The sequence below is a fragment of the Haematobia irritans genome, chromosome 1 (genome assembly GCF_050003625.1).
Source record: "Haematobia irritans isolate KBUSLIRL chromosome 1, ASM5000362v1, whole genome shotgun sequence".
NCBI classification, from domain to species: Eukaryota; Metazoa; Arthropoda; class Insecta; order Diptera; family Muscidae; genus Haematobia; species Haematobia irritans.
The window spans coordinates 87,687,428-87,702,012 of record NC_134397.1 but is presented as its reverse complement, the minus strand read 5'-3'; the positions used below and the strand labels follow the sequence as shown (position 1 = coordinate 87,702,012).

At 37.1% G+C, this 14,585-nt stretch overlaps 1 protein-coding gene across 2 annotated transcripts in view; it reads right to left on the bottom strand.

The window, feature by feature from the left end:
• Window positions 1-544: 544 nt before the first annotated feature.
• The window catches only part of l(3)80Fj (lethal (3) 80Fj), a 71,184-nt gene continuing 57,143 nt past the window's right edge, over window positions 545-14,585 (bottom strand). For both annotated transcript variants that reach the window (XM_075291084.1, XM_075291085.1), the window contains exon 4: window positions 545-7,458. In XM_075291084.1, coding sequence (XP_075147199.1) covers window positions 619-7,458 — 6,840 coding nt within the window. In that variant the 3' untranslated portion in view covers window positions 545-618. The remainder of the gene's footprint in view (window positions 7,459-14,585) is intronic.

Genomic DNA, 14,585 nt, shown 5'->3' with positions numbered 1-14,585 from the left:
AAAATGTTATCTGGCAACACCGACGCGACTTGCACTGATGAGATATTCTGGATAGAACACCAGTGCAGCGATGTTCTGGATAGCCCATACAAATGTTGCATCAAGTGCTAAAAGAAAACAGCACTGTTATTGTTATCTTTTTTATATATAGAATGTGATTCAATTCCAATGTATCAAGGATTGTTGGAGCCTAAAAATATTAAAGAAAACTACTTATTCACCAACCATATTCACCTACCTCACCATCTTAAAAATTTCTCTATTACTCCTTTTACATTTAAAAGGAATTTGTTAAATTATTTATCTACTCTATGATGCAAATATTTACCATCTCTGACAATTTCAAACTCAATACGTTTTAATTTCTTGTTTACTATGTATAAAGTGTTGTGCGTTAGGATTTTAATTTTAAGTTTTTTTTAGTTTCGTTTTAATTATAAGGTTAAGTTTTTATTTGGAATACTAGAGCTCTATTGATTGAATTCTATCAACATGTTGTCCAGAAGGGCGTTGGTTGATTAAATAAATAAATAAAATAAATAAATAAATTTTATTTGTTTTTATTAGAGCAGCAATGTAAATGTAGATATATATTTATTTATTTATATATATACTTTTTTAAATTAAAATTGTATCGTCCAGTTCTTCGGGTTTTCCAATTGGTTGTACTGCTGCTTTGCGAAGAACTTTGCTAACAACTTCTGACAAAGAGTCTCGCGCACCTGTATCCAGAAGTTGACAAACATTATTGTAGACCGTTTCATCATCTCTTAAATGTAACATGGATATTAACGCTATTTCAGAGTTTGACTTCACGTATCCGTTTTTCTCCTTGGTTCCATTCACAAGCATGGGAATGAAATATTTTATCAATTCATGTGGAAAACTATTATAATCAAATGACTTTGCTATATGATTGCAGCTTTTGGCCACCAATTGTTTTACTTCGTTGCTTGTATGGTTCATTGCCCTCGAAAATGAATAAATAAGCTGTGACGGTATAGGTTTCTGGTTTTCTAAGCAATGCTCAATTAAATACGTAGCCCCTCGTATACCATTGCCAGCGATTGAAGTCTTTTCCGATGAAATAAGAATTATTAAATATTGCAAAACGTCTTCTCCATATCCAGAATTTAAAACCACTTCAGCACTTTCTTTCAGAGCAACAAATAAGAACACTGTACATCCATGTTTGGCTATAGAATCGTCACAATCGTCCATTAGCATATTATTAACTATAAGTTCCTTTACTTTATGTTCTTCCAAATATTTTAGCAATGCTCCAAGACAACCACCTGCGGCGCTTCGTGTAATATCCTCTTGGTTCCCAAGTAAGCCAATTAAAGTAGCACAAACTTGTTTTTTAACATTTTCGGACATTTTATTACCAGCAGGACTAATAACACTACGAAGAGCGTGTAGCATCGTTTCTCGCATGGCTGTATCATCACAAACTTTAAGACTATTGTGTATTTCGTTGAAAAGGGGGTCAGCCCTTGTATGTATCACCACAAGTTCCGATAGTGCATTACCAGCTTTTATACGAACAACACGATTTTGGTCATTTAGCGCTTTCAAGAAAGTTGTTTGTAGTTGTGGTAAAAATTGTTTTAACATAGCGCCAACTTTGTGAAGAAGAATTGCCAACGTTTCCAAAACAGATGCCTTGACCCCAGCATTGAATCTATCACCCAAAATGCGGATCAACGGACCTGTAATATGGACAACAGAAGGTTGCAGTGATTGGGCACTGGTTAAAATAATAATTTCGCCCAATCCTTGTGCTGCATTTTCTTTTTCTTCTGGAAGACCATTAAGAATTGCTTCACGAAAAATTGGTAGTAAAGGAGCAATTCCCTTAGGTAAACAAAATCCAGGCAGTTCAGAATCGTTGGAATCACTAGCTGCGAAACGCACCGCTTGTCTCACATCTGATACATGAGCAATTTGCTGGGCAGAGTCCAGTCCTTTTACTACAGCATTTAGAGCTTCCCAAGATCGCTGCAGAATATCTCTATCTTCGTCTGCTAGTAATCGAAGAAGGCACCGAAGCAGTTGGGGAACATATTGAGCATAGTTCCCAGGAGTGTGTATACAAAATGCCGATAACAAGCTAGCAGAAGATTTCCGTGTGGCTAAGTTGTCAGATTTCGCAGAGGACATTAAAGTATCCATAATGGTGCGAATTCCCACATCGTCGCTTACAGATAGCACAACAGTCTGGCAATACTCTAATTCTTGAATTTCATTTGGCCCTCCTTGTGCTTCTGAGAGAGCTTGCAATAAAGCATAAAGAATTTTTGGTAAGTACTTAGTGAGTGCTTCACCTGCTACAGAAACCAGAATAGAAAGGGCTTTGGTATTAACTGGTTGTGAAGTCAATTGGGGCACAAGATATGGGAGTACAACACGTGATTTTATTGTCATTACTTGCCGTAGTCCGTCTAAGGTCCATTCTGCTAATTCAGGATTGGGATCAGAAAGACTTTCTAGCATTGATGGTAGAATGTCATCTAATGCTTTAGAACCAACAGTCGAATGAAGTGAATCAAATGTCTTTGCCGCTGCCACGCGCACTTCTGGTAAGGGATCCGACAAAGCTTTTCTTACAGTGGGAACTAAACTGTTGACGAAAGATAGAACCATTTCTTTCGATGTCGATGCCATTATTTCAGAGAGTCCAATACATACTCCTTGACGTTGGTCTGCCTGCTCAGAATTTAGTCCATTTTCTAGAATGGGTATTATTTCTGGTAATACACGTTCCCCAAGTTTTCTTACTAAATCTCCAAGTGTTCGAGCAGCTACTTGACGCTTATCATAGCTAGTACTGGCCAAACATCCTAATAATAATCCAAACAAGGTTGGGAGAATTTCTCTTAAAGTTCTTGGGGTGTTTGTTACTACTACTTTCCAAACATGAAGTGCTGCTTGTCGCACCATTAGTGAAACATCGCTGCGACCCATGTACAGTCCAGAAAGAACTCTATTACGTCTCTCGTTCCCCAGAAATCGTATAATTGCGGAATGTGATTGTTCAGTTCCAAAGTTATCGTCTTCACTCGCAGTTTCCGTTGTCATTTTTCCAGAAACCCCTGATATGCGGTACAATAAATCTCCCAAAAGCTGTACAGAACTAAATCTAATGCGCCAATTATCATCGAACAAACCTTTTTCAAGCTCGGGAAGTAACAAAGTTACGGCTGTCTCTGCGTATAGGTTGACTATACGTTGCCCGGCCTTTAATGCGGTGTCGCGTACATATTCATTTTCGTCAGCTAAAGCTTTAAGTATAGGATTAATAATTTGGCCTATATAAGGCGTGAAATCTTGTGGAAAGCTATTTGGCATATAAATGAACATCATTATGTAACCATCTTTGACGTGAGGGGCAATATCATTTCTATCAGCAGTAGCGATGATTTCGGGCATAAGCTTGTGCAATTTTTCCACCCCGAGACCTCCAACAACCTCTGAAAGGCCCTGCGCTGCACCACTCCGGTCCACGCTACTGGATTCGGATGTTAGAGTTTGCATTAACCAAGGAAGAAGATCTTCAAACGACGATTCACCCATACCCCTAACCATAGCACCTAATGCGCGTGCAGACACCCCTCTAACTTCTGGTACTGGATCCAATAACGACATTTTAAGACCAGGTATTATATTTGGAAGATACGGAGTTAAATCTTTCTGATCGGTTAAAGAATACATGTTTCCAATAATTTGAGCAGACATTTTGCGTGTTTCTGTTGAGCGATCCATAAAAGCTCTTTGCACAACTGGCATAATTAATGCCAGAGAAGGGGCGTCAATAAAATGAACAAATTTGGTTTGTAATAAACTTTGAAGACAAGCTGAGGTATTTCTTGAGGGGTCTTCAAGGGCTTTCAACAAAATTGGAACTATGGCTTGGATTTCAGGGTTTTTAATAACTGATCCTATAACCTTAAGAGCGTCCGCACCAGCTTCTTGAACTTTTGTGTGGGAATCTCCCAAGACTTCAATTAATTTTGGAACTATAGAAGGTAGGCACGATGATAGCTGTTTCGGGGCGCAGTAAGCCATAGCACCCAAGAGTTCAACTGATGCCGTCTTCGTTCTCCATGAATCTTCGTCTAATGCTTCGAGTAGTGACGGAAGTACCAACTTTACACCATGTGCTGATAATTTAGCCATTACTATTTTCGCTGTATCGTCTGCAGCCTGTCGAACGTATTGGGAAGAATCACCAAAGCATTGTAGCAAGTGGGGTAATACATGCACTATATAAGGTTCAAAAAGTCGTCCAAGCGTAGTGCATAGGATTTCGAATGCAAAGAGAGCTCCTTCTCTGGACTTGTAATTTTTCTTTTCCTGTATATATCCTGTTAGCTTCGTCATGATATCAAATTGTTTTAGTGATAGGATGCCTAAACCCTTAACTATGCCGGCTATACCATAGGCTGCACCTCTACGCTCGCCGTATTTCTCCGATTTAACTAACAATTGTAAAAGTCTCTTTATCATTGATGCAGCTTCATCTTTTACGGATGGCATTAAATGTGGTAGACAATTAGATACAGCTTCTTGTACTTGCTGTGATGGTGTTGATAATGCTGATAATAGCCTTCTAACTATTGGTTCTATTCTTGGATCATCCTTATCTAAATGACGTGCAAGGGAACCCATTAAAATAACTACTGCTTGTCTTATATTATCGAAGCTCTCCGACTTTGGTGCCTTATCAAGAAAATCTTCAAAAACTGGCAACAAATTCATTATTGTATCCTTTCCGTGAATATCAACGATTGATAGAGCTGTTGCGAGCATTTCCTTGTGTACAATTTCATCCCTATCCCCGAGACCGGCAGAAACCATGAACTGAATCACATGATTCACGTCTTCAATTGAAAAAAATGGTGCTGATTTCGAAATAGCTATAGCAACGCCTCTTCTAGATTGCCATTGATCAACTGCAGGTTCAATCTCACGATCAAACTGATCCAATTTTGGCGGGATTTTCGTAAGTTTTTCGTTGTACGTTTTTAGAAGGGTTTTTAAAACTCCCTTTGCATCAGCAGGATTTTTTCGTAGTAATGGTACCAAAGAATCAGCAGCAGACTTTTGAATGCAAATTTCGGGATGAATAACATAAGGAAGAATTTGGCTATACTCAGGAACATCTAAATTGAGTATATCCCAAAGTTTTTCGGCAAGTAGTCGATTATCTGAGGAGACATCAAATTTTGAAATCCAAATACATATCTGCATATGCATTGAGAAGAGCTCATCTTTATTGCATTCACTCTCTATCGCTTTGTATAATACAAGCAACACTCGTAACGCAGCGTCTCTAACATATTCCATATTGTCCTCCAGCGCATTCAGAAATATTTCTATTTCATTCGCCGTTGCCGTTCCGCAATTAATGCTACCTGAACTGCATCTTGCGACTTCAAGCAATGCGACAACCGCTTGGTTTCGAATTAATCCACTGTTTTTACGTACGAGACATAATAAAAAACGAAACATTTCATTAATAGGCATGTACTTAGGATGATTAAAGTCGTTTAAATCGCCTAAAGAGGTAAGTCCACGCACTTGTGCATGCAAATCAATAATTTTGATCGCAGTAATCTGCAGGTCTTCATTGTTCGCAATATATACTTCCAAAAACGCTCGTTGGATAAAATGAAATGCGAACGTAAATTCCGAACAATTTAATGCATGTTGAATGTCCAAGGTGAATGTTTTAAGCGCATTCAAGGTATCGGAAACATCTGCAGACAAATCTTGATCGGACCAGCTAGTACTTAGATCGCACCGCGGTTTACAGAGTCGTATAGTTGTTATTGCAATTTGTTCCCCTAACTTTGTGTTACCAAAACATGCTTTATTCAGATTAAGATAAAGATTTACTAGTTGTTCGGCACATAGAGGAGATTTCATTGCATCTAGAATAACAGGAAGAAGTTTTGCAAAATGGAGTGAAACTTGTTTCGCATTTCCTTTGATTGACGATTCTATCATTTTAATAGAGCATATTAATTTATGATAAAGATCAGTAAGGCGGATTCTAATAAGCGATTCCTTTTCAGTTTGTGCTTTTATGGCATCTTGTTGTTTCATTGTCAATTTAATTGGTTTTCCTCTACCTTCTTTCCGTTTTTTTTCTTCTATTTCCCTTTTTAAATGGAGTTCTTCAATTTGCTCTTTATAACTGTACGCTTTATTTTCCCTTTTCAATCCTGTTGTGGAATATATTTCATCATTATTAGGTATTACACTCTTGTCGTATAACTCTCCCTCAGGTGTTAAGTATGTGAAGTATTCATCATCAGATATATTAGTAAGTCCTGGTTCAACTAAGTCGGTTGTCACTTTTGTTATTAGAAGTGTTAAAAACGTTTCAGGACTAATTCGCACTAGTGTTTCAATTACGTTTTCAAACAATGAACTTGGAGTAAATTTTTCTATGATGATGTCGAATAGTTTCATTGCGTTTGATGAAATAAACGTTTTTGGCTCGATCTTGAACAGAAATTTAAGCAAATCTTCCCATAAATTAGGTTCTTCATATTTTAGCAAAGGATGGTGACAAATAGTTATTAACTGTAGGGATAATCCCTCGGCTTCATCCATAGGAAGTTTGGATATATTACAAATTATTCGAATACTTCTTATTACTGACTTGGCTAGTGCCTCCCCTTCGCTTGCTTCCGCATTTTTTTCAAATATTGTTAAGTTATTTTCTAATTCCCTGATGATTAATTTAGCAAACTGAATGTTCTGCTCAGAAATGGCAAGTTCATCTAGCAAAATATTAACATGCTGCCTTACTTTGGAACAGTTCGAAAGGATAGATGAGACTATTACTTTGAGTAATATATCGCTGTTACCCCTTATACTTTTGTAATGATTTGTTAAAAGGCGGTGGGCTACTAAAACTGTGCAGCATAATACATCAGGTGATGAAGACAAAACGAATCGGTCCACAAAAAATATTGATTTGTTTAAGTCCAAAATATTACTCCAAAATCCGGAGAAAATTTCGTTGTTTTTTGTTTCTTCTGCTTGTAGAAGAATACATGCGGCGTATATCCCTTCAGAAACTAGAGCCATTTGAGACGGATTTTGTACACATTTGTCAAAAATTTGTAAAAAATTTTTGGCTAATTGATCTTCCAAAGCAATTTTCTTTTTGCTTATAGACGCCAAAAACCATCTTAAATATGACAGTCTTACAGACTGCGTAGTTGTTTTTAGCTCAAGGCCTTGTTTAAGTATATTGCACACGATAGTATTAAAATCATCCGTGAAATCTGCCGACCAAATTGCAAAAGTATCAAGGCATTTGCACAAAACTTTTTCGTGGGCTTCAGTCATCAGCGTTTTTGAAAACAATTCAGTCACTAAGGGAAATATTTTGGCAATATCTGCTTTTGGCACAGAATTACATTGCAAGCTCCCGGCGCACTGAAATGAAAAAGAGTTTAAATTATTATTTGTTCTTAGATGTCTTCATTCCAGAGTACGTTAAGCCTAAAAAGTAAATTTTACCGGAAACGAGTTCAAAGTTTATTAGGAATTTCTCAACACCCGTATAAGTGTGTAAATATAACCATAGCGATAGGCGGTAGGCGAACACTTATTTACGTGTATTTCTTATGGGAAGCCCAAAATCCGCGACGGAACACCGTGACGGCTAGCGGCGTGTCGCTAAATTAAAACTTATTCTAACTCCTTGGCGAAAACTGGTATAGTGTTGCCATCGCTTATCAATTTTTTTAACTCACCACTAGGAATTGCTGTTGCCTGGACACGTGTAGATTATTTTTTCTTGAAATAACTCAACAAATAACAAGCCATTGTATGTTTTTATTCAACTTCATTGTTTAATATTGTCAAAGCATGCTGTATTGACAACAAAAACGCTAGGAAACGTGAAAAAGGGAATTATTCGCCGTCAAGCTTATTGTATTTGCCGTTGCGGCAAAAATGTTTCGCCTACCGCCTATCGCTATGGTTATATTTATACACTAAGATAAAAATTCATTTTTTCGGTGTTAAAATCATATTTATTGTAGATTTTTTCGAATGTACGAATTCCAAATAGTGATAATAGAACATGGCTAAAAATAACTTAGACCACTTTAGAATGAACAAAGCTATTTGCATTGTTCATCTAAGTGGACTTAGCATCCTTTTATCGGAATATTTTTCTGGCATTGATCGTCTAAGTACATATAACATATTATGGTTTGGAGAATGAAAATGTAACAACTCTGTGGTATCACAACTGAGTAGCCTAAGTGTGCCTGATACATCGGGCTGTCATATAACCTAACCTAAATATTTTACAAAAACAATTTATAAATTTAATTTTAACGTAAACTAAAAAGTATTAATTCCAGGCGTACGAAAGATGCGATGCCTTGTGTTTCCGGTACGCCGGAAGGTTGTGCCGGCTGTGACTGCTCCTATTGCTTGTCATCCTGTTCCAAGTATTGTAGCTGACCAGTCCACGCAGGCTCTCATAAACTTCGCGACACCTACTTTGTCGGATTGCACTCAGCTTCAACCGAAGGGGAAAAGCTGGAGGAAACTCAATATGGCTGTTTCAAAGAGGGTAGTTTTGTTTCTCGTTTTCCCCGGAAACGACGGTTGAGGACGTTGATTGTTATATTAGGTCTAGGGTCGGGTGATTTTAGAACCATTAGGTTGAAGTCTCAGTTCTCTGAGAATAGGACTTTATTTAAGAGTATTGTTGATGCTGATTTCTTCGATACGCTGTGTAATCGTGATTTTTGGTCTCCTAGGGCAATGTTGATCGGTCGGATACCTTAGCTAGATTACCTAGCAGGTCTCATCCATCTCCAAAACACTGAGTGCCTCTTTTTCTATTGTTTATCAGAATGTCAGAATACGAAATTATCGAAGCTGTATACTGATAGTTTTGATTTTGAGTTTGCGGTTTTGGTTATGACCAGGGATCCGGAGCGGAGCGGAGCAAGCCCTTTTTTTGCCGGAGCGGGAGCGGCATTTCTAAAATCCGGAGCGGAGCGGGAGCGGTTTCCAAATGAAAAACCGCTCCGCTCCGAATAAAATATTACTTGAATGAAATGTGTAACTTTGAAATTACACTGTGTAGGTAATTTCAAATATAGCTAGTACTTAGCGTAGTGTGAGTAAACGTTTAAAATGTACGATATGTATTTTTGTACATACGTAAATTGGGGAAAACACAACGTGTTTTTTAGTAATTGTTTTCAAAAACGGCAAATGTCAAAATATATCTCTAGTATGAGTTGTAAAAGTAACAACAGTACATTCGATCAATTTCATCCCGTATTACTACAAAGATGTTTGTAATGAACGTCAAATAAATGCAATTAAATGATATTATTTATATTTAATTTTTTAGTTTTCTACACTGAAAAAAATATTGTCGTGAAGTCAAAGATTTCATGTCCTTAGAATAAGAATGCAAATTTTGCTTAACATGGAAGACGCATTTCTCTAAACTTTTGAATGAAGTTGTAATGTCCTTATAATTAAGTGATTTTACTTAAAAGTGTGTATCATAACATGAAAGATAAAATTTTTGAGGTAAGGTCAACGTGACTTTAATAATTAAGAAAAATTCTTTTTTGCAGTGTAAGGACATTCATATTTGCTTTACTATTGTACTATATCCTAGCATTCTCTTATTTCTGATATTGGTTCTCGAAAATTTAATTAAAATTATGGATAGTTTCCATTTCGGTTGAAAAATGTGCGCATATACATTTATTTTAATTTTCTTCGCACATTGACTTGATTTGTATTATTGCATGTTATCTACTTTTTTGAGGACGAACATTTCTTAAAAACGCTGTTCGAAAATGTATTTTCGCAATAAAAGGGAAAAAAGCGAAATTAGGTAACACTAGATCTGAGTAAGAATATTCGTAGGTATACCACGGACTGATTTCGATGGAGGTTGTTGCAAACATAAACACACACACATTACAAATATAACAAAACCTCTTCTTTACGTCTGTTGCAAAACAAAAAAAACTTTCGGAGAGTAGTTACTTCTACTCTGTGTATAGACTTTCAATTCCAATCAGCGTTGCCGCTTTGGTCCGTTCGGACCAAAATTGGCCCAAAAAATTTCTAATTTTTAAATTTGGTCCGATGGTCGGACCAAACAGCATTTGGTCCATTTTCATAAATTTGGTTTCTATCACATATTAAATAGTAGATGGTGCACCGCAAAGAATATTGTCGGGAGGCCAAATATTTCACATGCGTAAAATATGAATACTAATTTTGCTTAGAATAGAAAACGTATTTCTCTGAAATAAAGTTTTTTCCTTGTCTAAAAGTCTCTAAACTTTTCAATGAAGTCTGTTTGTCCTTATAGCTAAGTGATTCGACATAAAAATGTGTATCCTAACATGAATGAAAATTTCGTTTTAATGAAGTCAAAATGGATTTAATATTTCTGAAAAAATCTTCAAAATTAATAAAATGTTTCAACACATTGTTTTAAAGTCATTATACCCTAAACCACATAGTGGTTAGGGTATAATAAGTTTGATCTGCCAAAAAATGTGCCTACCAGAAATATTGATTTTAGTCCCAATAAAGTATATACCGATTGACTCAGAATCACCTCCTGAGTCGATCTAGCGCTTGGTGTCCGTCCGTCTGTCCATGTATTTGTTGTTCACAGGATTCCGGTCGCAATTATTAACCGATTTTGATGAAGTTTGGTGCAGGGAGTTTTTTTGGGCACAAGGACGAACGCTATTGAATTTGGAATAAATCGGATCAAATTTAGATATAGCTCCCATATATATGTATTGCTCGATTTCGACAAATGGGGTCACGTTGCACTTTTTTACTAACCGATCGTCGTCAAATTTAGCACAAAATAATCTTTTGTATCACCCTTTAAGTCTGAAAATGTCATCGAAATCGGTTCAGATTTAGATATAGGTCCCATATATATGTATCGCCCGATTTTTCTAAATAAAACAAGTAAGGAAAGTTTAAAGTCGGGCGGGGCCGACTATATTATACCCTGCACCACTTTGTAGATCTAAATTTTCGATACCATATCACATCTCCCGCCCGATTTTGACAAATTATGTCATAAAACCCTTATTTATCAACCGATCTTACTCAAAGTTGGCTAAATGTAATCTTCTATAGCACTAACTATATGTGCAAAAAATCATCGAAATCGGTTCAGATTTAGCTATAGCTCCCATATATGTACCACCCGATTTTTCTAAATAAAACAAGTAAGGAAAGTCTAAAGTCGGGCGGGGCCGACTATATTATACACTGCATCACTTTGTAGATCTAAATTTTCGATACCATATCACATCTGTCAAATGTGTTGGGGGCTATATATAAAGGTTTGTCCCAAATATATACATTTAAATATCACTCGATCTGGACAGAATTTGATAGACTTCTACAAAATCTATAGACTCAAAATTTAAGTCGGCTAATGCTCTAGGGTGGAACACAATGTTAGTAAAAAAATATGGGAAACATTTAAATCTGAAGCAATTTTAAGGAAACTTCGCAAACGTTTATTAATGATTTATCGCTCGATATATATGTATTAGAAGTTTAGGAAAATTAGAGTCATTTTTACAACTTTTCGACTAAGCAGTGGCGATTTTACAAGGAAAATGTTGGTATTTTGACCATTTTTGTCGAAATCAGAAAAACATATATATGAGAGCTGTATCTAAATCTGAACCGATTTAAACCAAATTTGGCACGCAGAGCTACAATGATAATTCTACTCCATGTGCAAAATTTCAACTAAATCGGAGTTAAAAATTGGCCTCTGTGGTCATATGAGTGTAAATCGGGCGAAAGCTATATATGGGAGAAATATCTACATCTGAACCGATTTCAACCAAATTTGGCAGGCATAGCTACAATGCTAATTCTACTCCCTGTGGAAAATTTCAACTAAATCGGAGTTAAAAATTGGCCTCTGTGGTCATATGAGTGTTAATCGGCCGAAAGCTATATGTGGGAGCTATATCTAAATCTGAACCGATTTCAATAAAATTTGGCATACTTGACTACACTACTAATTGTACCCCTAGTGCAAAATTTCAACCTAATTGGGATAAAACTCTAGCTTCTGGGACCGTATTAGTCCATATCGGGCGAAGGATATATATGGGAGCTATATCTAAATCTGAACCGATTTCAATAAAATTTGGCACACTTGACTAATTGTTCTTCTTCTGCAAAATTTTAAGCAAATTAGGGTAAAACTCTGGCTTCTGGGGCCATATAAGTCCATATCGGGCGAAATATATATATGGGAGCTATATCTAAATCTGAACCGATTTCTTCCAAAATCAATTCTGAGCCAAAGCACATACTTGTGTCAAATTTGAAGTCGATTGGACTAAAACTGCGACCTAGACTTTGATTACAAATATGTGTTTACGGACAGACGGACATCAATATATCGACTCAAGAGCCCACCCTGAGCATTTTTGCCGAAGACACCATGTGTCTATCTCGTCTCCTTCTGGGTGTTGCAAACATATGCACTAACTTATAATACCCTGTTCCACAGTGTGGAGCAGGGTATAATAAAACTCAATTGAACAAATAATACAATATTTGTACTATAATTTTCTCGAAGAGGAGCGGAGCGATTTTTTTTTTCTCGGAGCGGAGCGGTTTTTTTTTCTCCGGAGCGGGAGCGGAGCGGAGCGAAAAAAATGGACCGCTCCGGATCCCTGGTTATGACTGAGATTTGGTTCAGGCCATCGGTGTATGATTCTGAGATTGTTTGTGGTCGTTATTTGGTGTTCAGAAAGAAGGATTGGTGGTGAGTACTAATTGGTGTCCTTAACATCTTCCCCTCTGAGCGAATTGTTCTTGATGGTGTTGATTTGGTTTTTGTAGGCGATCCTTATAGTTTTGATTTTTCCAGATGTGATCCTGTTTCTCATTCCGAGGACAGGTATCACCCTGCTTTCTCTCTTTCCCTCTTGGATGTTGCTCATGGGTCTCAAATGGTTGCTGCTCGGGATGAGGTATTTTCGCTATGTTTTAAGAAGACGAATTTCGATGTGTTGAATTCGTTTCTTTCGGCTGTTGGCTGGGGCTCTGTATGTAGGTGTGATCGGTTGTCCGATCTCGATGCGGCTATTGATAATTTCTACAAAGTTTTGGGCGGTTTTGTGTCCCGCACTGTTCCTAGGCGCAAGGTGGATTTCCCTAGAAATCGGAACTCTGTCGCTAGGTCTATTTATAATATGGAATCAAGGGCGTGCTATGTTCGTTACATTGATAATGTTAAAAGTGACCTTCTTTGTAACCCGAGGTCTTTTTATGATTTTGTTAGGATGAAACGTAGGTCTTCGACTAGGCCATCGAAGATCCGGAGGGATGGTGTTGACTTTTATGGGGACCAGTCCATTCGCGGGCTATTTTGAATCTGTTTATTGGAATAGTACTTATGATGGTGATGGCTCATATCCCTATATTATTAGATCGCTTGATCGGGTGGCAATTCCATTATTTGATAGTCTGTGCCTGGGTATTTGCGTGGGGTTAGGGCGACCACCAGGTGTGGTCCAAATGGGATTCCAGGGATAATTCTGAAGTTTTGCTCCGAATGTCTCTCTGCTCCATTGTCGATGTTATTTGAGTTCATTGAATTTCATTTATTTCCCTCTAAGATGGAGGAGTTCTTTTGTCGTACCACTTCATAAGTCAGGGAGCCCCTTTGATGTGAGTAATTATAGGTGGATAGCAAAATTGAGTGCCATTCCGAAGGTTTTTGAGAAGATGGTGACGGATGTTTTCTCGCATGGCATTTCTTCGATATTGGATCCTTGCCACCATGGTTTTCGTAAGGGACTTTCGACTACTACGAACATGGTGAAATTTGTTTCTCATGCCATTAATCAGTTTGTTTTTGGGTTCAAGTTTTGAACCCAGCAAAATTAACGCTCTGATGTTTAACAGTTGCGCAAATTATACACTATAAAGATATTTAGTGTACGAAGCACAACTATCAATGCGTTTGATACCGTACACATATCTAAAGATTGCATTGTATGCTGTTTCAAGGCGACGTTTACTATACGCATCGGCGCTACCAAACAATTCACAGTCATAAAGGATTATACGAATTAAATACGTTTTTGCCAGCAGTATGCGGATTTTCAGTGGCGTGAAAAATTGGGTTTGATAAAGGGTGCGTAGCATTCCAAAGATTTTTTTCAGCAGATGTGCAAACATGGTCCTTCCAGGTTATTGACGAATTAAAAATGATTCCCAAGTTCTTTGATTTATCGACTCTCTCTATGGTATCGTTACCAATTTGTATAGGAAGATCAGTCGAAACAACGTGGGTACGATTGCTGACTTTTATTAACTTAGATTTATTTGGATTGATATGTAGACTGTTTTTTGTATTCATGTATGTTAAGACGACCCAAATTTAATTTATTAATTCCATCTGTCAACTGAGATTTTTTACAACTCAGGTAGATTTGCACATCGTCAGCATAAATATGAATTTTCGAAAACTTCAGACAACTTTCATTTATGTAAAG